Consider the following 24,668-nt stretch of genomic DNA (forward strand, 5'->3'; position numbering starts at 1 on the left):
GTTGCTTAACATAAAACAGTGGCTGGGATATACACTTTGATAGAACTCTTAGGCTACGGCCACACATAGCGGCCAAGCGGGTCCCGTTCAGTGGGACCCACTTGGCCACAAGGAGATGGCACATGGGCGTCTATGCAGGTGCCCACATATGTGCTGCAGTCCAACCGGCTCCGACCCGCAGCATGCTGCAGTCGGGCCGGATGACAGGATGGCAGGATTTCATAGAGAACACACACAATTCAATGTATGTGTTCACACAGTGCGGCTGTGCCACACTAAATACCGTGTGTCACTGGCCAGATCCTGTTCTGCGGGATCCTGCAAAACAGGATCTGTGTGTACACAACCCCCCCCTCCCCTTTCCCCTCCCGGCCAAGCTGGTCCTGTTTATCGGGACCCGCTAGGCTGCTGTGTGTGGCCCAGCACTGACTGTACAATTGCTGTGCAGCTTGAGTACTAGCTATTCTGTTACCAGCTGTTTTCTGCTAAAAGGCTGCAGTTTCATTATGATGGTATTTAATTTCATTCACATTCTAATAAGATACTTAGGGTGTTATTCTATTAGCTGTGGTAAATTACTGCAGCTAATGTATCCCCATGTGGCTATCTAATTAACCCCATAATATGGCCCAAATCGGGGATTAAAGCAGAATCCCCGATAAGCAGCCCCTGGAGGCCCCTTTGTTTAGCTGATGGCACATGGGTCCAGGATCTCGTGTATTATTGCCCAATAACGTGTCATTTACCGCATGGTAAAAACGGGCTATAATTGGATAGCCATATAGGGCTGTTGGTCTAAAAAGGCAATTTTTACCATGCAGTAAATTACCGCATGTAATAGGATACCGCCCACTTTAGATTTTTTGTCACTGCAAAAATTCTGTTAGTCCTTCAAAGAAAAAACAAACTTAAACTTTAGCCATAATTTTAGAAAAGGTAATGATTTTATGTGGATCATTGTGCACGGTTATGGAGTCCTTTACTACCCAGAATTCACTGAAGCCTAACTAATGTCTAAGGAGGCGATGTATCGAACCTTCGAAAGAAGACCAGTGGAGAATTTGTCCATAGCATCCAATCCGCTCTTAGCTATCATTTATGTAGTTCATTATATGACGTGATACATACAAGCTGATAGACAACTTCCCACTTGTTCTCTTTTTGGAAAATTTGATACATTACCCTATAAGGTTCTTATAGAAACCTAATAAACCTGTAAACACACATCCAAAATTAAGTTTTGTAGCAATTGTTGCATAATCATCTGGAATTGACAATCTTAGAAACCTTGTTGAGCTTAAACATTCTTAAAATGCAGCGGAAAACCTTTTATGTAGTAGAACGGTTTTATCGGCTTATTTTGTATTTGTTAGTGGTAATGTAGGAATACAAATCTAAATGTAGTTATTTCTCTGACGTCCTAGTGGATGCTGGGGACTCCGTAAGGACCATGGGGAATAGCGGCTCCGCAGGAGACTGGGCACAAAAGTAAAGCTTTAGAACTACCTGGTGTGCACTGGCTCCTCCCCCTATGACCCTTCTCCAAGCCTCAGTTAGATTTTTGTGCCCGAACGAGAAGGGTGCACACTAGGTGGCTCTCCTGAGCTGCTTAGTGAAAAGTTTAGTTTTAGGTTTTTTATGTTCAGTGAGACCTGCTGGCAACAGGCTCACTGCATCGAGGGACTAAGGGGAGAAGAAGCGAACTCACCTGCGTGCAGAGTGGATTGGGCTTCTTAGGCTACTGGACATTAGCTCCAGAGGGACCGATCACAGGCCCAGCCATGGATAGGTCCCAGAGCCGCGCCGCCGGCCCCCTTACAGAGCCAGAAGACAGAAGAGGTCCGGAAAATCGGCGGCAGAAGATGTCCTGTCTTCAACAAGGTAGCGCACAGCACTGCAGCTGTGCGCCATTGCTCTCAGCACACTTCACACTCCGGTCACTGAGGGTGCAGGGCGCTGGGGGGGGAACGCCCTGAGACGCAATAAAAACACCTTGGATGGCAAAAAAATGCATCACATATAGCTCCTGGGCTATATGGATGAATTTAACCCCTGCCAGAATACACAGAAAAACGGGAGATAGGCTCCGCCCCCTTCTCGGCGGCCTTATCTCCTCAGCACACTGGCGCCATTTTCCCTCACAGCTCCGTTGGAGGGAAGCTCCCTGGCTCTCCCCTGCAGTCACTACACTACAGAAAGGGTTAAAAAAGAGAGGGGGGCATTAATTACGCGCAGTATTAAAAATACAGCAGCTATAAGGGGAAAAACACTTATATAAGGTTATCCCTGTATATATATAACGCTCTGGTGTGTGCTGGCAAACTCTCCCTCTGTCTCCCCAAAGGGCTAGTGGGGTCCTGTCCTCTATCAGAGCATTCCCTGTGTGTGTGCTGTGTGTCGGTACGTTTGTGTCGACATGTATGAGGAGAAAAATGATGTGGAGACGGAGCAGATTGCCTGTAATAGTGATGTCACCCCCTAGGGGGTCGACACCTGAGTGGATGAACTGTTGGAAGGAATTACGTGACAGTGTCAGCTCTGTATAAAAGACAGTGGTTGACATGAGACAGCCGGCTACTCAGCTTGTGCCTGTCCAGACGTCTCATAGGCCGTCAGGGGCTCTAAAGCGCCCGTTACCTCAGATGGCAGATATAGACGCCGACACGGATACTGACTCCAGTGTCGACGGTGAAGAGACAAATGTGACTTCCAGTAGGGCCACACGTTACATGATTGAGGCAATGAAAAATGTTTTACACATTTCTGATAATACAAGTACCACCAAAAAGGGGTATTATGTTCGGTGAGGAAAAACTACCTGTAGTTTTCCTGAATCTGAGAAATTAAATGAGGTGTGTGATGATGCGTGGGTTTTCCCCCGATAACAACTGATAATTTCTAAAATGTTATTGGCATTATATACTTTCCCGCCAGAGGTTAGGGTGCGTTGGGAAACACCCCCTAGGGTGGATAAAGAGCTCACACGCTTGTAAGAACAAGGGCTCTACCCTCTCCTGAGATGGCCGCCCTTAAGGATCCTGCTGATAGAAAGCAGGAGGGTATCCTAAAATGTATTTACACACATACTGGTGTTATACTGCGACCAGCAATCGCCTCAGCCTGGATGTGCAGTGCTGGGTTGGCGTGGTCGGATTCCCTGACTGAAAATATTGATACCCTAGATAGGGACAGTATATTATTGCCTATAGAGCATTTAAAAGATGCATTTCTATATATGCGTGATGCACAGCGGAATATTTGCCGACTGGCATCAAGTCTAAGTGCGTTGTCCATTTCTGCCAGTAGAGGGTTATGGACACGACAGTGGTCAGGTGATGCGGATTCCAAACGGCATTTGGAAGTATTGCCTTATTAAGGGGAGGAGTTATTTGGGGTCGGTCTTTCAGACCTGGTGGCCACGGCAACAGCTGGGAAATCCACGTTTGTACCCCAGGTCGCCTCTCAACATAAGAAGACGCCGTATTATCAGGCGCAGTCTTTTCGTGGGCAAGCGGGCAAAAGGTTCCTCATTTCTGCCCCGTGACAGAGGGAGAGGAAAAAGGCTGCAGAAATCAGCCAGTTCCCAGGAACAGAAACCCTCTCCCGCCTCTGCCAAGCCCTCAGTATGACGCTGGGGCTTTACAAGCAGAATCAGGCACGGTGGGGGCCCGTCTCAATGAATTTCAGCGCGCAGTGGGCTCACTCGCAAGTAGACCCCTGGATCCTTCAGGTGATATCTCAGGGGTACAAATTGGAATTCGAGACGTCTCCCCCTCGCCGTTTCCTAAAGTCGGCTTTACCGATGTCTCCTTCTGACAGGGAGGCAGTTTTGGAAGCCATTCACAAGCTGTATTCCCAGCAGGTGATAATCAAGGTACCCCTCCTGCAACAGGGAACGGGGTATTATTCCACACTGTTGTGGTACCGAAGCCGGACGGCTCGGTGAGACCGATTCTAAATCTAGAATCTTGAACACTTACATACGGAGGTTCAAATTCAAGAATGAGTCACTCAGAGCAGTGATTGCGAACCTGGAAGAAGGGGACTACATGATGTCTCGGGACATCAAGGATGCTTACCTTCATGTCCCAATTTACCCTTCTCACCAAGGGTACCTCAGGTTTATGGTACAGAACTGTCACTATCAGTTTCAGACGCTGCCGTATGGATGGTCCACGGCACCCCGGGTCTTTACCAAGGTAATGGCCGAAATGATGATACTCCTTCGAAGGAAGGGAATTTTAGTTATCCCTTACTTGGACGATTCCCTGATAAGGGTAAGATCCAGGGAACAGTTGGAGGTCGGTGTAGCACTATCTCAGGTAGTGTTGCGGCAGCACGATTGGATTCTCAATATTCCAAAATCGCAGCTGATTCCGACGACTCGTCGTCTGTTTCTAGGGATGATCCTGGACACAGTCCAGAAAAAGGTGTTTCTCCCGGAGGAGAAAGTCAGGGAGTTATCCGAGCTAGTCGGGAACCTCCTATAACCGAGCCAAGTCTCAGTACATCAATGAAAGGGTTCTGGGGAAAATGGTGGCTTCCTACGAAGCAATCCCATTCGGCAGATTCCACGCAAGAACTTTCCAGTGGGACCTGCTGGACAAATGGTCCGGGTCGCATCTTCAGATGCATCAGCGGATAACCCTGTCACCAAGCACAAGGGTGTCTCTCCTGTGGTGGTTGCAGAGTGCTCATCTTCTAGAGGGCCGCAGATTCGACATTCAGGACTGGGTCCTGGTGACCACGGATGCCAGCCTGCGAGGCTGGGGAGCAGTCACACAGGGAAGGAATTTCCAGAGCTTATGGTCAAGCCTGGAGACATCACTTCACATAAATATCCTGAAGCTAAGGGCCATTTACAATGCTCTAAGCTCAGCAAGACCTCTGCTTCAAGGTCACCCGGAGTTGATCCATTCGGACAACATCACGGCAGTCACCCACGTAAACAGACAGGGTGACACAAGAAGCAGGAGGGCAATGGCAGAAGCTGCAAGGATTCTTCGCTGGGCGGAAAATCATGTGATGGCACTGTCAGCAAGTGGGGACTTCACCCAGAAGTCTTCCACATGTTTATAAAACTCGACAAGTATTGCGCCGGGTCAAGGGACCCTCCGGCAATAGCTGTAGACGCTCTGGTAACACAGTGGGTGTACCAGTCAGTGTATGTGTTCCCTCCTCTGCCTCTCATACCCAAGGTACTGAGAATTATAAGATGGAGAGGAGTAAGCACTATATTCGGGCTCCGGATTGGCCAAGAAGGACTTGGTAACCTAGTGTTCACTCTAGGAATTTTTTAGGGCAGGGTGCTGATCACGGGGAGGGCACATTTTTCATTCGGGAGGGCACATTTTTCATTCGGGAGGGCACATTTTTCATTCGGGAGGGCACGATTATGTCCATACTGTAATGCTTAGACATGTGTCTTAACTAAAAATGAGTACAAAGACTCATGGTTTTTTGTTTGTGCACCCATTTTATTTAATGTTTACCTTTTACATGCGGACAAGGATTTGAAAGTGAAGAGTGTTAAATAAAAGTATTTGTGGTCCATTCATCACCAATGTAGCTCTACTGTATAGATTACAACTACAGTGTTCTATCATCCTGCACCTGTCACAACTTGTGCAGTTATTCTTTCCTGCCAGGGGTGTCGTCCTCTGCTCTGGTGCTTCTATCACTCTGGTCTTTATTTCAGTGGTAGACTTGTGATAGAAGCACTAGAGTACAGAACGACACCCCAGGCAGGAGGAACTGCACAGGTTGTGAAGGTGCTAAAATAAACACTAATCCTAGCATTTTATACAAGTTATAATAATAGTACCATGTGGATTGGATGCAGGTAGCTGATCAAACGTCCTACAGGTCATCTGGAGTAGATGTAGGTGTCAGCTGTTCAAAACAGAAGGGTCCAACTATTTATGCAGGCTCAGGCGGATGCCGTCTTGTCACTGGCTGTAAATATCCTCTTAGGCGCTGTGCTGAAGCTGAAACAGAACCATACAACATAAACTGACTGCATGTTATCAGAGTCCATTTGTACTGCATTCCTAGTTCTTCAAAGCACAGCTTATTCCTTGGAGTAGAATTGTAAGACCACCATAGATTTTTAGTCTCGTACAATTCTTCCCCACAAAAATAAGGGCTTGTGCTTTGAAGAACTAAAGAACACAGCAGAAAAGGGACTCTGATAACAGGATTATGGACATACTAGGGCCACTCCACCACCTCTAAGTAGGAATACTCTCCCTCCTCCCACATTTTCTTGGTACTCTACCTTTTTGAACTGGAAAGTTGGGCTCCAAGTAGCTTGGGTGGCTCAGGTGCAGAGTCCTCGGTTGTCATCTGAAATGTTGAGTGCAGATTTGGTAACTGAAGAAGAGCAATCGCCACAGCTGTCCAACTATTTATGCAGGCTCAGGCGGATGCCGTCTTGTCACTGGCTGTAAATATCCTCTTAGGCGCTGTGCTGAAGCTGAAACAGAACCATACAACATAAACTGACTGCATGTTATCAGAGTCCATTTGTACTGCATTCCTAGTTCTTCAAAGCACAGCTTATTCCTTGGAGTAGAATTGTAAGACCACCATAGATTTTTAGTCTCGTACAATTCTTCCCCACAAAAATAAGGGCTTGTGCTTTGAAGAACTAAAGAACACAGCAGAAAAGGGACTCTGATAACAGGATTATGGACATACTAGGGCCACTCCACCACCTCTAAGTAGGAATACTCTCCCTCCTCCCACATTTACTTGGTACTCACCTTTTTGAACTGGAAAGTTGGGCTCCAAGTAGCTTGGGTGGGTCAGTTTATGTGCGTTGTCCTTGGTTGTTGCTCACAATCTACAGTACAGGTGTTTCTGATTGTAGAGTGTGGTCGGTGGCCAGCTGTGTGTGGTCTACAAGAAAATATTCTTCTTTGCTTTTTCATCCAGTGCTTTACCGCCTCTCTGTAGTTTACCTTGCCATTTAGCTTAATGGCTAATATGCTGTTGACATTTTCCACCTTGAGACGGTTTCTGTGATCTGTTAAGATTAATTTAACTTGCGAAAAAGTTCTTTCAACTTCAGCAGTTGAGAGTGGTAGAACACAGCCAACTGAAACAAGTTTCTGAATTAGAGGAAATGCTACGCCAATTGTCTTCAGATTTTTCTAAAGTCTTGTACACGTTGACCATGGACAATCTTTCATTATCAGAATTTTCTTCTTCCGTTTGTAAGAATACAGATTTAAAGTCTTCCCATTCTGATAACAGAAGATCTTCGTCCAGTTGATAAAAATCAGCAAGCTGTGCCATTTCGGCCACACCATAAAATCCCACACCTTTGTCTGCATTAAGATGCCTCATATCTAAGACACTTAGATGATCAAGTATAGCTATATTATGCATCCTCTCTGAAATGTTTTGGACCAATAGATCTAGAAAACACCTTGCATCTTCTTCAAACTTACAATTTTCTGCTGCTATAGGAGCCTGAATTCCTATTTTTCTTGCAGCATTTTCCAGGTTCCTGCAAAACTGACCCCCAGGCTTACGCTTTAAATTTTTCAAAGCACCAAGCGTAATGGAAACATTGCTGTGTATTGTAGACAAGTCAATATCTCTTCTTTCAAAGATTAAAACTAATTTGGAAAGCAGGCTCAGTACATCACAAAGAAAGTGAATTAATTGAAAAAAATGAAAATTTTTCAGATGTTTGAGAAGTCCTTCAGCAGTTGGCCCACTCACACCACTTGTAGTCCTTGACTGTCCAGTTACAACAGCATTTTCCAAATCGACAATGATCGAATGATAATTAATTCTTATTGAATTAATAGCATTTTCATGTGATAGCCATCTTGTGTGGCTAGCCTTTTTTATTTTTGTTCCCTTACATTTAGTAAATACTCTTTGTATTTCTTCCAAAGTTTTGCTCCTCACAGAGCTGTATTTATAGTATTTGTAAATACTTGTTAATACTTCATCCATTTTCAGGAAAGGATTCAAAGATTCAAATGTATTTTTTGTTGCAAGAGCTAAACGATGATTGTGACAATGTATTGAAATAATCTTATTATTTTTGGCCTTTAGTTTGGCTGCTACTCCATCACGGTGACCAACCATTGAACTGGCGCCGTCACTTCCAAAGCCTACTAATTTCTCAAACCCTCCACAGTCTTCTATAGTCTGTGAAAGAGCATTGAAAATAGTTTCTGATTTTCCATCTGGAATTTCTGTATCATTAATAAAGGACACACTGACTTCTCCATCTTTTATATATTTTGCAGCAGTTGCCAAGTGTTTTCTGTTGCTGACATCAGTAGTTTCATCTGACATAACTGAAAATGATGGACTCTTCTGTAAAGACAAGATAACTTTCTCTCTTTGAACACTGGCCATCGAATTAACAAATTCGTTGATTGTTTGGTAGCTTGTATATGAGGCATTTTTAGATTTGTTCAGAGGGGCTAAAACTGGAGACTTTAATTCTTCTATACAGAAAACAACAAATGGTTTAAAAACAGTTGTATGTGGTATATTATGCTGGATTAGAAAATCCAGGCACTTCATAGCACATTCCACAGCTTTGAATTCCTCTGACTCTGGTCTATTTTTTCTGTTCTGTGAAGCCTCAGCATTACAACCGATTATTTCAGTTTGCATTGCTGCCTTGTGCATCTCGGAAACAGAATGCTCCTTAATTTTATCGCGCCTTACTGTGCTCATCCCACTATTCATCCATGGAGATTTGTTGTATTTTGTGTCGTTCAACAGATGTTTTAAACACAGCTTGCAGAGTAGAGATTCTCTTTCACCATTTTTTTTACAACTAAGCCACGGAAACTCTCTTTTCCATTTTATTTGGAAACCAACTTTATGTTTTGACTTTTTTTTTGGAGAAGCACTAACCCCAATGTCATTTATTATATCTGTATCTTCATTAGAAGAGCACCTTTCTTCAGATAGGTCATCATCCAAAATAATAGGGGGTGAGGTGTCACACTCTAAATTCTGAGAACAGTTGGCAAGAGAGATGGAGGATTGAGAATGCACATCTATGGTGTTTTCATTAACAATGACATTACATGACGTCGATACCGAGTCATCTACATTGCTGCAATTTGTGTTAACTGTGGCCAGTGAATTATCTTGGGAAGTGCATTGATTATCTGTGGGTACAGGATCAGAGGTGCTGGGTACAGGATCAGAGGTGCTGGGTACAGGATCAGAGGTGCTGGGTACAGGATCTAACTCTGCTGCATTTATTTTCTGTAATTAATAAAAATCATAATCTAAATTCAAATATTTGTTACACTTTCTTACAGGGGTTTAAAATGGGTGTATGTAAATGTTTTCCTACCTTCTTTTTTCCTGAAAACATTTGATTGATTTTCAAACATTTTTTGCCTATTTCCTTGGTTTTTCTTTCATGTTCTTTCACTTTCCTTTTAAGAGTAGGCATGTTTTCTAAAAATAAAAAAAAATAAAAACACTTAACACACTCAAGCTCCCTAGAATGAGAGCCACTGTACTCTCCGTACCAGCAAACTCACCTGAGACAAGTTGAGGTCTCCTGTCATTCAAGCCAAGAGGATCAAAGAAGGATCAATATGCTTATTTGGAGCCTGTGGTGTGGAGTGATGCACAGTTGGTTCAATGGTTGGTCAACGTGATGGAGTACATAGAGACGAGGATGAGGATGAGCCAGCTTTCTGTGGAAGAACAAAACACTTTAACACACTCAAGCTCCCTCGGATGAGAGCCGCACTGTTTACTCTCAGTACCAGCATACTCACCTGAGGCAAATTGAGGACTCCGGGGATGCCGAGAGGATCAAAGAAGGAGCCAGAATATGCCACTTTGGAGCCTGTGGTGTGGAGTGATGCGCCAGTTGATGCAGTGGATTGCTTAACGTGATGGAGTACACAGAGATGAGGATGAGGATGAGCCAGCTTTCTGTGGAAGAACAAAACACTTTAACACACTCAAGCTCCCTAGGATGAGAGCCGCACTGTTTACTCTCAGTACCAGCATACTCACCTGAGGCAAATTGAGGACTCCGGGGATGCCGAGAGGATCAAAGAAGGAGCCAGAATATGCCACTTTGGAGCCTGTGGTGTGGAGTGATGCGCCAGTTGATGCAGTGGATTGCTTAACGTGATGGAGTACACAGAGACGAGGATGAGGATGAGCCAGCTTTCTGTGGAAGAACAAAACACTTTAACAAACTCAAGCTCCCTCGGATGAGAGCCGCACTGTTTACTCTCAGTACCAGCATACTCACCTGAGGCAAATTGAGGACTCCGGGGATGCCGAGAGGATCAAAGAAGGAGCCAGAATATGCCACTTTGGAGCCTGTGGTGTGGAGTGATGCGCCAGTTGATGCAGTGGATTGCTTAACGTGATGGAGTACACAGAGATGAGGATGAGGATGAGGATGAGCCAGCTTTCTGTGGAAGAACAAAACACTTTAACACACTCAAGCTCCCTCGGATGAGAGCCGCACTGTTTACTCTCAGTACCAGCATACTCACCTGAGGCAAATTGAGGACTCCGGGGATGCCGAGAGGATCAAAGAAGGAGCCAGAATATGCCACTTTGGAGCCTGTGGTGTGGAGTGATGCGCCAGTTGATGCAGTGGATTGCTTAACGTGATGGAGTACACAGAGATGAGGATGAGGATGAGCCAGCTTTCTGTGGAAGAACAAAACACTTTAACACACTCAAGCTCCCTAGGATGAGAGCCGCACTGTTTACTCTCAGTACCAGCATACTCACCTGAGGCAAATTGAGGACTCCGGGGATGCCGAGAGGATCAAAGAAGGAGCCAGAATATGCCACTTTGGAGCCTGTGGTGTGGAGTGATGCGCCAGTTGATGCAGTGGATTGCTTAACGTGATGGAGTACACAGAGACGAGGATGAGGATGAGGATGAGCCAGCTTTCTGTGGAAGAACAAAACACTTTAACAAACTCAAGCTCCCTCGGATGAAAGCCGCACTGTTTACTCTCAGTACCAGCATACTCACCTGAGGCAAATTGAGGACTCCGGGGATGCCTAGAGGATCAAAGAAGGAGCCAGAATATGCCACTTTGGAGCCACAGTGGTGTGGAGTGATGCGCCAGTTGATGCAATCGGATTGCTTAACGTGATGGAGTACACAGAGATGAGGATGAGGATGAGCCAGCTTTCTGTGGAAGAACAAAACACTTTAACACACTCAAGCTCCCTAGGATGAGAGCCGCACTGTTTACTCTCAGTACCAGCATACTCACCTGAGGCAAATTGAGGACTCCGGGGATGCCGAGAGGATCAAAGAAGGAGCCAGAATATGCCACTTTGGAGCCTGTGGTGTGGAGTGATGCGCCAGTTGATGCAGTGGATTGCTTAACGTGATGGAGTACACAGAGACGAGGATGAGGATGAGGATGAGCCAGCTTTCTGTGGAAGAACAAAACACTTTAACAAACTCAAGCTCCCTCGGATGAGAGCCGCACTGTTTACTCTCAGTACCAGCATACTCACCTGAGGCAAATTGAGGACTCCGGGGATGCCTAGAGGATCAAAGAAGGAGCCAGAATATGCCACTTTGGAGCCACAGTGGTGTGGAGTGATGCGCCAGTTGATGCAATCGGATTGCTTAACGTGATGGAGTACACAGAGATGAGGATGAGGATGAGCCAGCTTTCTGTGGAAGAACAAAACACTTTAACACACTCAAGCTCCCTCGGATGAGAGCCGCACTGTTTACTCTCAGTACCAGCATACTCACCTGAGGCAAATTGAGGACTCCGGTGAGCCGTGAGGATCAAAGAAGGAGCCAGAATATGCTGCTATGGAGCCTGTGGTGTGGAGTGCCAGGAGTCAGAGGTGCAGTGATGGATGTGACAGATAGTGTGTCATGTGATTGAGTACATAGAGACGAGGATGAGGATGTGCCAGCTTTAGAAAAAAAAAAAAGAAAGTAATAAATGTGGACAGATTTTTCAATTAACTTATAGAATTTTAAGTGTTGCACCTTATGTCATGAGGATGCTGTATGATTTGGGGGCCCTTAATTATTATGGTCATCATTTATGATGACCATTCAATAATGGCCCCCAAGTCATAAAGTAAACTGGGGCAGATGTATTAAACTTGGAGAAGTGATTATAGTGCATTAGCCAGTCAGTTCCTGTCATGTAAAACCTGTAATGATTGGATGGTGCATTCATATTTATGCTAGCTATCACTACTCCAGGCTGTTCCTGATGGTTCTGAACATTCGGACAGGTTACTATTCCCACTTATAGTTCGCATGGATAGATAATCATGAAAAATGTGAAGAAAAAAAAAATGTGAAAAGCACAGGAAGAATATACAAACTCCACACAATAGGACCAATAGTCCAACAGAGTGCAGTGGGTCATGCAATGGTAGCTTTTTTAAAATATATATTTATTCTATTTTGTCCCCTAAATCTCTTCAACATACAACTTAATGAACTTATAAAATATAAAACCACTTGTGACAGTCTACTCACACCTTAAATGTGGCTGCACAGATTTGTTATATAAAAAGCAAGGTATTTCAGCTAATAAGAAGACTATATATATATATAATGTTATTTGCATATTCCCTCACACCCCGGTCTGTATGTACCCTCCCCTCACACCCCGGTCTGTATGTAACCCCCCCCACCCTCACACAAGGTCTATGTATCCCCCAAAGACCAGGGTCTGGGGGATACATAGACCTTGTGTGAGGGGGGGGGGGTTACATACAGACCGGGGTGTGAGGGAAGGGTACATACAGACCGGGGTGTGAGGGGAGGGTACATACAGACCGGGGTGTGAGGGAATATGCAAATAACATTATATATATATATAGTCTTCTTATTAGCTGAAATACCTTGCTTTTTATATAACAAATCTGTGCAGCCACATTTAAGGTGTGAGTAGACTGTCACAAGTGGTTTTATATTTTATAAGTTCAAGTTGTATGTTGAAGAGATTTAGGGCTCAAAATAGAATAAATATATATTTGAAAAAGCTACCATTGCATGACCCACTGCACTCTGTTGGACTATTGGTCCTATTGTGTGGAGTTTGTATATTCTTCCTGTGCTTTTCAAATTTTTCAAGATTAACTATCCACGCGAACTATAAGTTATAGTTCGCGTGGATAGTTAATCTTGAAAAATGTGAAAAAAATAAAAAATGTGAAAAGCACAGGAAGAATATACAAACTCCACACAATAGGACCAATAGTCCAACAGAGTGCAGTGGGTCATGCAATGGTAGCTTTTTCAAATATATATTTATTCTATTTTGAGCCCTAAATCTCTTCAACATACAACTTGAACTTATAAAATATAAAAACCACTTGTGACAGTCTACTCACACCTTAAATGTGGATGCACAGATTTGTTATATAAAAAGCAAGGTATTTCAGCTATATAAGAAGACTATATATATATATATATATATATATATATATATATATATATATATATATATATATATATATAATGTATTCTTATTTGCATATTATGTACCCCCCTCACACCCCGGTCTGTATGTACCCTTCCCTCACACCCCGGTCTGTATGTACCCTCCCCTCACACCCCGGTCTGTATGTACCCTTCCCTCACACCCCGGTCTGTATGTAACCCCCCCCCTCACACAAGGTCTATGTATCCCCCAAAGACCAGGGTCTGGGGGATACATAGACCTTGTGTGAGGGGGGGGGGTTACATACAGACCGGGGTGTGAGGGAAGGGTACATGCAGACCGGGGTGTGAGGGGAGGATACATACAGACCGGGGTGTGAGGGAACACTGGTACAAGGCACAACACTTATCCACAGCTATATATTGTACAAAGAATCCCTCTGAGATGGGAGTACCACTGTTTTATTCTGAAAGAACTGCACTATAAAACACAGATAGTATTGCACTGCAAGTTACCGTTACATTTCTGCTCTATTTCAGTTCGTCATTGTATGGGTTAGAGGGGGCTTCTCCACGTGAAACAAAGAATGATCTATGTACTACCGTACTGAGTACTTACATCACAGAGGGGGAGCGCTGATCACCCAGCCCCACTTGCGGAGCGGTATTAAAGATGGCGGCCGGGTGATCCTCCCTGGCGTCTCCTTTTAAACATTCATCCACACAGGTGGGCTGGGTTTGCCTCGGCGGGAGAGGCAAACCCAGCCCTCCTGTCTCACCAGACCCTGAGCAGACCTATAGAGGACGCTGACAGCTAATGACAGGGCGGGACAAGGCGGACGGGGAGGGGCGGGCCGCGGAGGTCTCCGTCTCGACACATGCACGGAGTCTCAGTGATAATAAAAATGCAGTGCAGTGTGCTTAGTGTGTTTGGCGGCGTGGCGGGGTCCAGCGGGCAGCAAAGTGCGGGGCGGGAGGGCGCAAACAAACGGGCAGGGCGGGATTCAGGGGTCTAAAAAAGGGGCAGGGCGCAGCGCCCTGTGAAAGACACCTAGAGTGAACACTAGTAACCGGAACTTCAAGAGATGCTCACGGAGGATCCGTGGCCTCTACCTCTAAGAAGGGACCTGCTCCAGCAAGGACCCTGTCTGTTCCAAGACTTACCGCGACTGCGTTTGACGGCATGGCGGTTGAACGCCGGATCCTGAAGGAGAAAGGCATTCCGGATGAAGTCATTCCTATCCTGATCAAAGCCAGGAAAGATATAACCGCAAAACATTATCACCGCACTTGGCGAAAATATGTTGCGTGGTGCGAGGCCAGTAAGGCCCAGACGGAGGAATTTTCAACTAGGTCGATTCCTACATTTCCTACAAACAGGAGTGTCTATGGGCCTGAAATGGGGGTCCATTAAGGTTCAAATTTCGGCCCTGTCAATTTTCTTCCAAAAAGAACTAGCTTCAGTCCCTGAAGTTCAGACGTTTGTGAAAGGGGTACTGTATATACAGCCTCCTTTTGTGCCTCCAGTGGCACCTTGGGATCTAAATGTAGTTTTTGGGTTCCAAAAGTCACATTGGTTTGAACCACTTAAATATGTGGAGTTAAAATATCTTACATGGAAAGTGGTCATGCTGTTGGCCCTGGCCTGGGCCAGGTGCGTGTCAGAATTGGCGGCTTTATCCTGTAAAAGCCCTCATCTGATTTTCCATTCGGACAGGGCGGAATTGAGGACTTGTCCTCAGTTTCTCCCTAAGGTGGTTTTCAGCGTTTCACCTGAATCAACCTATTGTGGTGCCTGCGGCTACTAGGGACTTGGAGGACTCCAAGTTGCTAGACGTTGTCAGGGCCCTGGAAATATAGGTTTCCAGGACGGCTGGAGTCAGAAAATCTGACTCGTTGTTTATTCTGTATGCACCCAACAAGCTGGGTGCTCCTGCTTCTAAGCAGACTATTGCTCGTTGGATTTGTAGTACAATTCAGCTTGTACATTCTGTGGCAGGCCTGCCACAGACAAAATCTGTAAAAGCCCACTCCACAAGGAAGGTGGGCTCATCTTGGGCGGCTGCCCGAGGGGTCTCGGCTTTACAACTTTGCCGAGCAGCTACTTGGTCAGGAGCAAATACGTTTGTAAAATTCTACAAATTTGATACCCTGGCTGAGGAGGACCTGGAGTTCTCTCATTTGGTGCTGCAGAGTCATCCGCACTCTCCCGCCCGTTTGGGAGCTTTGGTATAATCCCCATGGTCCTTACGGAGTCCCCAGCATCCACTAGGACGTCAGAGAAAATAAGAATTTACTTACCGATAATTCTATTTCTCGTAGTCCGTAGTGGATGCTGGGCGCCCATCCCAAGTGCGGATTGTCTGCAATACTGGTACATAGTTATTGTTACCAAAAAAATCGGGTTATTGCTGTAGTGAGCCATCTTTTCTAGAGGCTCCTCTGTTATCATGCTGTTAACTGGGTTTAGATCACAAGTTATATGGTGTGATTGGTGTGGCTGGTATGAGTCTTACCCGGGATTCAAAATCCTTCCTTATTGTGTACGCTCGTCCGGGCACAGTATCCTAACTGAGGCTTGGAGGAGGGTCATAGGGGGAGGAGCCAGTGCACACCAGGTAGTTCTAAAGCTTTACTTTTGTGCCCAGTCTCCTGCGGAGCCGCTATTCCCCATGGTCCTTACGGAGTCCCCAGCATCCACTACGGACTACGAGAAATAGAATTATCGGTAAGTAAATTCTTATTAATTTTATCTGCTTATAGCTCTTTTGCTCGTGCACTCGCTCTCAGGGATTTTCTTTTTATTCTTAAGTGTTGTTGATAAAAATGACAGGATCAGCCTGCCACAAGTTAGCGGCCCTAGTTTCTACTTTAGGTTGTCTTCGGTACAAGCAAGTTTCTGAAGGTTGTTTTTTTTTTTTTTAATTGTTTTCATGAATTTATTTATAGATACTGTATTTAAAGAAAGTCCCTGAAGAAATGTACCTAACCTTACAAATGGAAAATGGGACCTACCTTCCATTTAGGTAATCAGTGTTCTTTTTATAATCCCTTTATAGCTTTGTGCTTATAGCTGTTTGTTAGTCTTCCTAGTCGGTAGCTTAAAACCTGTTTGTTAGCATTTGTGTCTAAAACATTTTAGTGCAATGGTTATTACTTGGTTGTAAATGTTTATATTGATGTGTAACATGCTGTACTTAGGATTTAAAATCAACAATGAGTGCATAGTTTTTTTGCATGATAAACTTACTGCTTTTACGTGTGTTTTTACATAAAATCAGTGCATGAAAATAAAAGCACTGCATAAATATAGATTTATGTTTTAGATCCTACTAACTTGAAGTCTCATTTTGATCACTCCCTGCACCTCGTCAGTGTTTGTCATGCTTTAAGGCGCATACACACAGTGCGATATGAACTACCGATATGGACTATATAGTCAGTATCGATAGAAAACATGGTGCATACCGCACTGTGGGGGTAATTCCAAGTTGATCGCAGCAGGACATTTTTTAGCAGTTGGGCAAAACCATGTGCACTGCAGGGGGGGCAGATATAACATTTGCAGAGAGCGTTAGATTTGGGTGGGTTATTTTGTTTCTGTGCAGGATAAATACTGGCTGCTTTATTTTTACACTGCAATTTAGATTGCAGATTGAACTCACCACACCCAAATCTAACTCTCTCTGCACATGTTATATCTGCCCCCGCCTGCAGTGCACATGGTTTTGCCCAACTGCTAAAAAAATTTCCTCCTGCGATCAACTTGGAATTACCCCCCGTGTGTTTACACCTTGTGATGCCGATGCGCTGTCCTGCGGGGTCAGTATCTCAAGAAAAAATAGACTCTGCAGGCATGGCAATGTTCATTATATTGTGTACAATCTAGTGTATATCGCACGTGTTTCCAGTAGTGACCGATATTAGCTAGCGATACCGATCTACATCCCCCTGAAATATCATCCCAATATTTAAATGAGCTGTCAAAATCGCAAGTAAATATAGTCAAAATTGGTTGTTCTGGTTAGGTCAAGGGAAATCGCATAGTCAAAATTGGCCATAGTCGAATATCTCACCATGTATGCACCTTTAGTACGTACCCCTGATTGTAGTTTCATATTAAAGGTTGAGTCTGCCATATCCAAAATATTCTGAAATCCAAAATCTGAGCGTGACTGAGAGACCTCTTTTTGCTTTCATGTACAAAATTATAAAAAAAAAAAAAGTTGTACAAAATTACCTTCAGGCTATGTGTATGTGAAACAGAAAATGATGTTGCGTTCTGTTCCCAAGTTTTCTCATTATGGTATAATACTTCTGGTCCCAAGCAGCTCGGATATGGGAGACTCCACCTTTTAATTCAGTATTCTTCTGATAGTATGCTGATCTTTAACCTCCCGAACTAAATGTATTTCTCTAACGTCCTAGTGGATGCTGGGACTCCGTCAGGACCATGGGGAATAGCGGGCTCCGCAGGAGACAGGGCACATCTAAATAAAGCTTTTAGGATCACATGGTGCGTACTGGCTCCTCCCCCTATGACCCTCCTCCAAGCCTCAGTTAGGTTTTTGTGCCCGTCCGAGAAGGGTGCAATCTAGGTGGCTCTCCTAAAGAGCTGCTTAGAAAAAGTTTTTTTTAGGTTTAAATCTCAGTGAATCCTGCTGGCAACAGGATCACTGCATCGAGGGACTTAGGGGAGAGATTTCCAACTCACCTGCGTGCAGGATGGATTGGAGTCTTAGGCTACTGGACACTTAGCTCCAGAGGGAGTCGGAACACAGGTCCTCCTGGGGTTCGTCCCGGAGCCGCGCCGCCGATCCCCCTTACAGACGCTGAAGACGGAGGTCCGGAAAGCAGGCGGCAGAAGACTCCTCAGTCTTCATGAAGGTAGCGCACAGCACTGCAGCTGTGCGCCATTGTTGCTACACGTCTCACTGATTCAGTCACGGAGGGTGCAGGGCGCTGCTGGGGGCGCCCTGGGCAGCAATATTAAATACCTTTAGTGGCAAAATAAATACATCACATATAGCCATTAAGGCTATATGTATGTATTTAACCCAGGCCAGTTTTCTTAAAACCCGGGAGAAAAGCCCGCCGAAAAAGGGGCGGAGCTTATTCTCCTCAGCACTCAGCGCCATTTTCCTGCTCAGCTCCGCTGGTGAGGAAGGCTCCCAGGACTCTCCCCTGCACTGCACTACAGAAACAGGGTAACAAAGAGAAGAAGGGCATAATTTGGCGATATTGATATATTAAAAGCGCTTATATCAAAAACAACACCTTCTAGGGTTGTTTATATACATTTATAGCGCTTTTGGTGTGTGCTGGCAAACTCTCCCTCTGTCTCCCCAAAGGGCTAAGAGGGTCCTGTCTTCGATTAGAGCATTCCCTGTGTGGCTGCTGTGTGTCGGTACGTGTGTGTCGACATGTATGAGGACGATGTTGGTGTGGAGGCAGAGCAATTGCCGGTAATGGTGATGTCACCCCCTAGGGAGTCGACACCGGAATGGATGGCTTTAGTTATGGAATTACGTGATAATGTTAGCACATTACAAAAGTCAGTTGACGAAATGAGACGGCCGGAAAACCAGTTAGTACCGGCTCAGGCGTCTCAGACACCGTCAGGGGCTGTAAAACGTCCCTTACCTCAGTCAGTCGACACGGGTACCGACACAGATGAATCTAGTGTCGACGGTGAAGAAACAAACGTATTTTCCAATAGGGCCACACGTTATATGATCACGGCAATGAAGGAGGCTTTGCAGATCTCTGATACTGCTGGTACCTCAAAAAGGGGTATTATGTGGGGGGTGAAAAAACTACCTGTAGCTTTTCCAGAATCAGAGGAATTGAATGACGTGTGTGACGAAGCGTGGGTTAACCCAGATAGAAAACTGCTAATTTCCAAGAAGTTATTGGCATTATACCCTTTCCCACCAGAGGTTAGGGCGCGCTGGGAAACACCCCCTAGGGTGGATAAGGCGCTCACACGTTTATCAAAGCAAGTGGCGTTGCCGTCTCCTGATACGGCCGCCCTCAAGGATCCAGCAGATAGGAGGCTGGAAACTACACTGAAGAGTATATACACACATACTGGTGTTATACTGCGACCGGCAGTAGCCTCAGCCTGGATGTGCAGTGCTGGGGTAGTGTGGTTGGATTCTCTGACTGAAAATATTGATACCCTGGATAGGGACAGTATTTTATTGACTCTAGAGCAATTAAAGGATGCTTTTCTTTATATGCGAGATGCTCAGAGGGATATTTGTACTCTAGCATCAAGAGTAAGCGCGATGTCCATATCTGCCAGAAGAAGTTTATGGACGCGACAGTGGTCAGGTGATGCGGATTCCAAAAGGCATATGGAAGTATTGCCATATAAAGGAGAGGAATTATTTGGGGTCGGTCTTTCGGACCTGGTGGCCACGGCAACTGCCGGCAAATCCACTTTTTTACCTCAGACCCCCTCCCAACAGAAAAAGACACCGTCTTTTCAGCCGCAGTCCTTTCGCTCCTATAAAAACAAGCGACCAAAAGGACAGTCTTATCTGCCGCGAGGCAGAGGAAAGGGTAAGAGAGGGCAGCAAGCAGCCCCTGCCCAGGACCAGAAGCCCGCCCCGGGTTCTACAAAGCCATCAGCATGACGCTGGGGCTTTACAAGCGGACTCAGGAGCGGTGGGGGGTCGACTCAAGATTTTCAGCAATCAGTGGGCTCGCTCACAAGTGGACCCGTGGATCCTGCAGATAATATCTCAGGGTTACATGTTGGAGTTCGAAAGGTCTCCCCCTCGCCGGTTCCTAAAGTCTGCTTTACCAACGTCTCCCTCAGAAAGGACGTCGGTTTTGGAAGCCATTCACAAGCTGTATTCTCAGCAGGTGATAGTCAAGGTACCCCTCCTACAACAGGGAAAGGGGTATTATTCCACACTATTTGTGGTACCGAAGCCGGACGGTTCGGTAAGACCTATTCTAAACCTGAAATCCTTGAACCTGTACATACAGAAATTCAAGTTCAAGATGGAGTCACTCAGAGCAGTGATAGCGAATCTGGAAGAAGGGGACTTCATGGTGTCCCTGGACATAAAAGATGCTTATCTGCATGTCCCAATTTACCCCTCACACCAAGGGTATCTCAGGTTCGTGATACAAGACTGTCATTATCAGTTTCAAACGCTGCCGTTTGGTTTGTCCACGGCCCCTCGGGTCTTTACCAAGGTAATGACCGAAATGATGGTTCTTCTACGAAGAAAAGGCGTATTAATTATCCCTTACTTGGACGATCTCCTGATAAGGGCAAAGTCCAGAGAACAGCTGGAAGTCGGTGTAGCACTAACCCAGGTAGTGCTTCAGCAACACGGGTGGATTCTGAATCTTCCAAAATCTCAATTGACCCCGACAACTCGTCTGCTGTTCCTGGGAATGATTCTGGACACGGTTCAGAAAAAGGTGTTTCTCCCGGAGGAGAAAGCAAGGGAGTTATCCGAACTTGTCAGGAACCTCCTAAAACCAGGAACTGTGTCAGTACATCAATGCACAAGAGTCCTGGGAAAGATGGTGGCTTCTTACGAAGCGATTCCATTCGGCAGATTCCATGCACGGACATTTCAGTGGGATCTGCTGGACAAATGGTCCGGATCGCATCTGCACATGCATCAGCGGATAACACTGTCACCAAGAACAAGGTTGTCTCTCCTGTGGTGGTTGCAGAGTGCCCATCTGTTAGAGGGCCGCAGATTCGGCATACAGGACTGGGTCCTGGTGACTACGGATGCCAGCCTACGAGGCTGGGGAGCAGTCACACAGGGAAGAAACTTCCAGGGCGTGTGGTCAAACCTGGAGACGTCCCTTCACATAAATATACTGGAGCTAAGAGCGATCTACAATGCTCTAAGCCTGGCAAAATCGCTGCTTCAGGGTCAGCCGGTGTTGATCCAGTCGGACAACATCACGGCAGTCGCCCACGTAAACCGACAAGGCGGCACGAGAAGCAGAAGAGCAATGACAGAAGCTGCAAGGATTCTGCGCTGGGCGGAGAATCATGTCCTAGCACTGTCAGCAGTGTTCATCCCGGGAGTGGACAACTGGGAAGCAGACTTCCTCAGCAGACACGACCTTCACCCAGGAGAGTGGGGACTTCATCCAGAAGTCTTCCACATGATTGTGAACCGTTGGGAAAGACCAAAGGTGGACATGATGGCGTCTCGCCTCAACAAAAAATTGGACAGATATTGCGCCAGGTCAAGAGACCCTCAGGCAATAGCTGTGGACGCTCTGGTAACACCGTGGGTGTACCAGTCAGTGTATGTGTTCCCTCCTCTGCCTCTCATACCAAAGGTACTGAGAATTATACGGAAAAGAGGAGTAAGAACAATACTGGTGGCTCCGGACTGGCCAAGAAGAACTTGGTATCCGGAACTTCAAGAGATGCTCACGGAGGATCCATGGCCTCTACCTCTAAGAAGGGATCTGCTTCAGCAGGGAGCTTGTATGTTCCAAGACTTACCGCGTCTGCGTTTGATGGCATGGCGGTTGAACGCCGGATTCTAAAAGAAAAGGGCATTCCAGAGGAAGTTTTTCCTACCTTGATTAAGGCTAGAAAGGAAGTGACTGTACAACATTATCACCGCATTTGGCGAAAATATGTTGCGTGGTGTGAGGCCAAGAAGGCTCCAACGGAAGAATTTCAATTGGGTCGATTCTTACATTTCCTGCAAGCAGGATTGTCTATGGGCCTAAAATTGGGGTCCATTAAAGTTCAAATTTCGGCCTTATCAATCTTCTTCCAGAAGGAATTGGCATCAGTGCCTGAAGTACAAACTTTTGTCAAAGGTGTACTACATATACAACCCCCAATAGTGCCTCCAGTGGCACCGTGGGATTTGAACGTAGTTTTGAATTTTCTCAAATCTCATTGGTTTGAGCCTCTAAAATCGGTAGATTTAAAATACCTTACATGGAAGGTAACCATGCTATTGGCCCTGGCTTCAGCCAGGAGAGTTTCAGAGTTGGCGGCTTTATCATACAAAAGCCCATATCTGATTTTCCATTCGGACAGGGCAGAACTGCGGACACGTCCTCATTTTCTCCCTAAGGTGGTTTCGGCTTTTCACTTGAACCAGCCTATTGTGGTGCCTGCGGCTACTAGCGACTTGGAGGACTCCAAGTTACTGGACGTTGTCAGAGCATTAAAAATATATATTTCAAGGACAGCTGGAGTCAGAAAATCTGACTCGTTGTTTATATTGTATGCACCCAACAAGATGGGTGCTCCTGCGTCTAAACAGACGATTGCACGTTGGATCTGTAGCACAATCCAACTTGCACATTCTGTGGCAGGCCTGCCACAGCCTAAATCTGTAAAGGCCCACTCCACAAGGAAAGTGGGCTCATCTTGGGCGGCTGCCCGAGGGGTCTCGGCATTACAACTTTGCCGAGCAGCTACGTGGTCAGGGGAGAACACGTTTGTAAAATTTTACAAATTTGATACTCTGGCTAAGGAGGACCTGGAGTTCTCTCATTCGGTGCTGCAGAGTCATCCGCACTCTCCCGCCCGTTTGGGAGCTTTGGTATAATCCCCATGGTCCTGACGGAGTCCCAGCATCCACTAGGACGTTAGAGAAAATAAGAATTTACTTACCGATAATTCTATTTCTCATAGTCCGTAGTGGATGCTGGGCGCCCATCCCAAGTGCGGATTGTCTGCAATACTTGTACATAGTTATTGTTACAAAGATCGGGTTATTACTATTGTTGTGAGCCATCTTTTCAGAGGCTACTTCGTTTTTTGTTATCATACTGTTAACTGGGTTCAGATCACAAGTTGTACGGTGTGATTGGTGTGGCTGGTATGAGTCTTACCCGGGATTCAAGATCCTTCCTTATTGTGTACGCTCGTCCGGGCACAGTACCTAACTGAGGCTTGGAGGAGGGTCATAGGGGGAGGAGCCAGTACGCACCATGTGATCCTAAAAGCTTTATTTAGATGTGCCCTGTCTCCTGCGGAGCCCGCTATTCCCCATGGTCCTGACGGAGTCCCAGCATCCACTACGGACTATGAGAAATAGAATTATCGGTAAGTAAATTCTTATTTTTCTGTTTTGTTTCAGAGGCTTTTTTTTTTTTTGCTATCTGAAAATAGCATTTGCTTATTTCTCCTTATACTTCAAGACCAATGTATGTAAACTGATTAAGGGGGTAATTCAGAGTTGATTTGTGACAGCAAATTTGTTAGCAGTTGGGCAAAACTATGTGCACTGGGGGGGGGCAGATATAACGTGCAAAGAGAGTTAGATTTGGGTGGGTTATATTGTTTCAATCCATGGTAAATACTGGCTGCTTTATTTTTACACTACAATTTTGATTTCAGTTTGAACACATCCCACCCAAATCTAACTCTCTGCACATGTTATATCTGCCCCCCCCCCCCCCCCCCCCCTGCAGTGCACATGGTTTTGCCCAACTGCTAACAAATTTGCTGCTGCAGTCAAATCAGAATTAAGCCTTAAATCCTATATCTATCTATCCATATTTCTCTAACGTCCTAAGTGGATGCTGGGACTCCGTAAGGACCATGGGGATTAGCGGCTCCGCAGGAGACTGGGCACAACTAAAGAAAGCTTTAGAACTACCTGGTGTGCACTGGCTACTCCCACTAAGACCCTCCTCCAGACCTCAGTTAGATTTCTGTGCCCGGCTGAGCTGGATGCACACTAGGGGCTCTCCTAAGCACCTAGAAAGAAAGTATATTTAGGTTTTTTATTTTCAGTGAGATCTGCTGGCAACAGACTCACTGCAGCGAGGGACTAAGGGGAGAAGAAGCGAACCTACCTAACAGGTGGTAGTTTGGGCTTCTTAGGCTACTGGACACCATTAGCTCCAGAGGGATCGACCGCAGGACCCGACCTTGGTGTTCGTTCCCGGAGCCGCGCCGCTGTCCCCCTTACAGAGCCAGAAGCACGAAGAAGGTCCGGAAAATCGGCGGCAGAAGACTTCGGTCTTCACCAAGGTAGCGCACAGCACTGCAGCTGTGCGCCATTGCTCCTCATGTACACTTCACACTTCGGTCACTGATGGGTGCAGGGCGCTGGGGGGGGGGGGGGGCGCCCTGAGGGCAATAAATAACACCTTGGCTGGCAAAATATACATCATATATAGTCCCAGAGGCTATATAGATGTAAAATTACCCCTGCCAGTATCACAGAAAAAGCGGGAGAAAGTCCGCCGAAAAGGGGGCGGGGCTTCTCCCTCAGCACACTGG

General features: G+C 45.8%; 2 protein-coding genes across 8 annotated transcripts in view; one reads left to right on the forward strand and one right to left on the reverse strand.

Annotated features, from left to right (window-relative positions):
- Positions 1-24,668, forward strand: part of CDC14B (cell division cycle 14B) — a 358,395-nt gene that overhangs the window by 203,814 nt on the left and 129,913 nt on the right. For all 7 annotated transcript variants that reach the window (XM_063913731.1, XM_063913732.1, XM_063913730.1 and 4 more), the window contains exon 5: positions 16,364-16,440. In XM_063913731.1, the coding sequence (XP_063769801.1) occupies positions 16,364-16,440 (77 nt within the window). The remainder of the gene's footprint in view (positions 1-16,363; positions 16,441-24,668) is intronic.
- LOC134932085 (zinc finger protein 862-like) lies at positions 7,069-9,695 on the reverse strand. The gene is made up of 3 exons (XM_063926146.1): positions 9,537-9,695; positions 9,344-9,450; positions 7,069-9,252 (listed from the first exon to the last, which is right to left on the reverse strand). Exons 2-3 carry the CDS (start codon positions 9,443-9,445, stop codon positions 7,069-7,071), a joined length of 2,286 nt encoding a protein of 761 aa, XP_063782216.1. The 5' UTR covers positions 9,446-9,450; positions 9,537-9,695.

Source organism: Pseudophryne corroboree, chromosome 1 (assembly GCF_028390025.1).
Source record: "Pseudophryne corroboree isolate aPseCor3 chromosome 1, aPseCor3.hap2, whole genome shotgun sequence".
NCBI lineage: Eukaryota > Metazoa > Chordata > Amphibia > Anura > Myobatrachidae > Pseudophryne > Pseudophryne corroboree.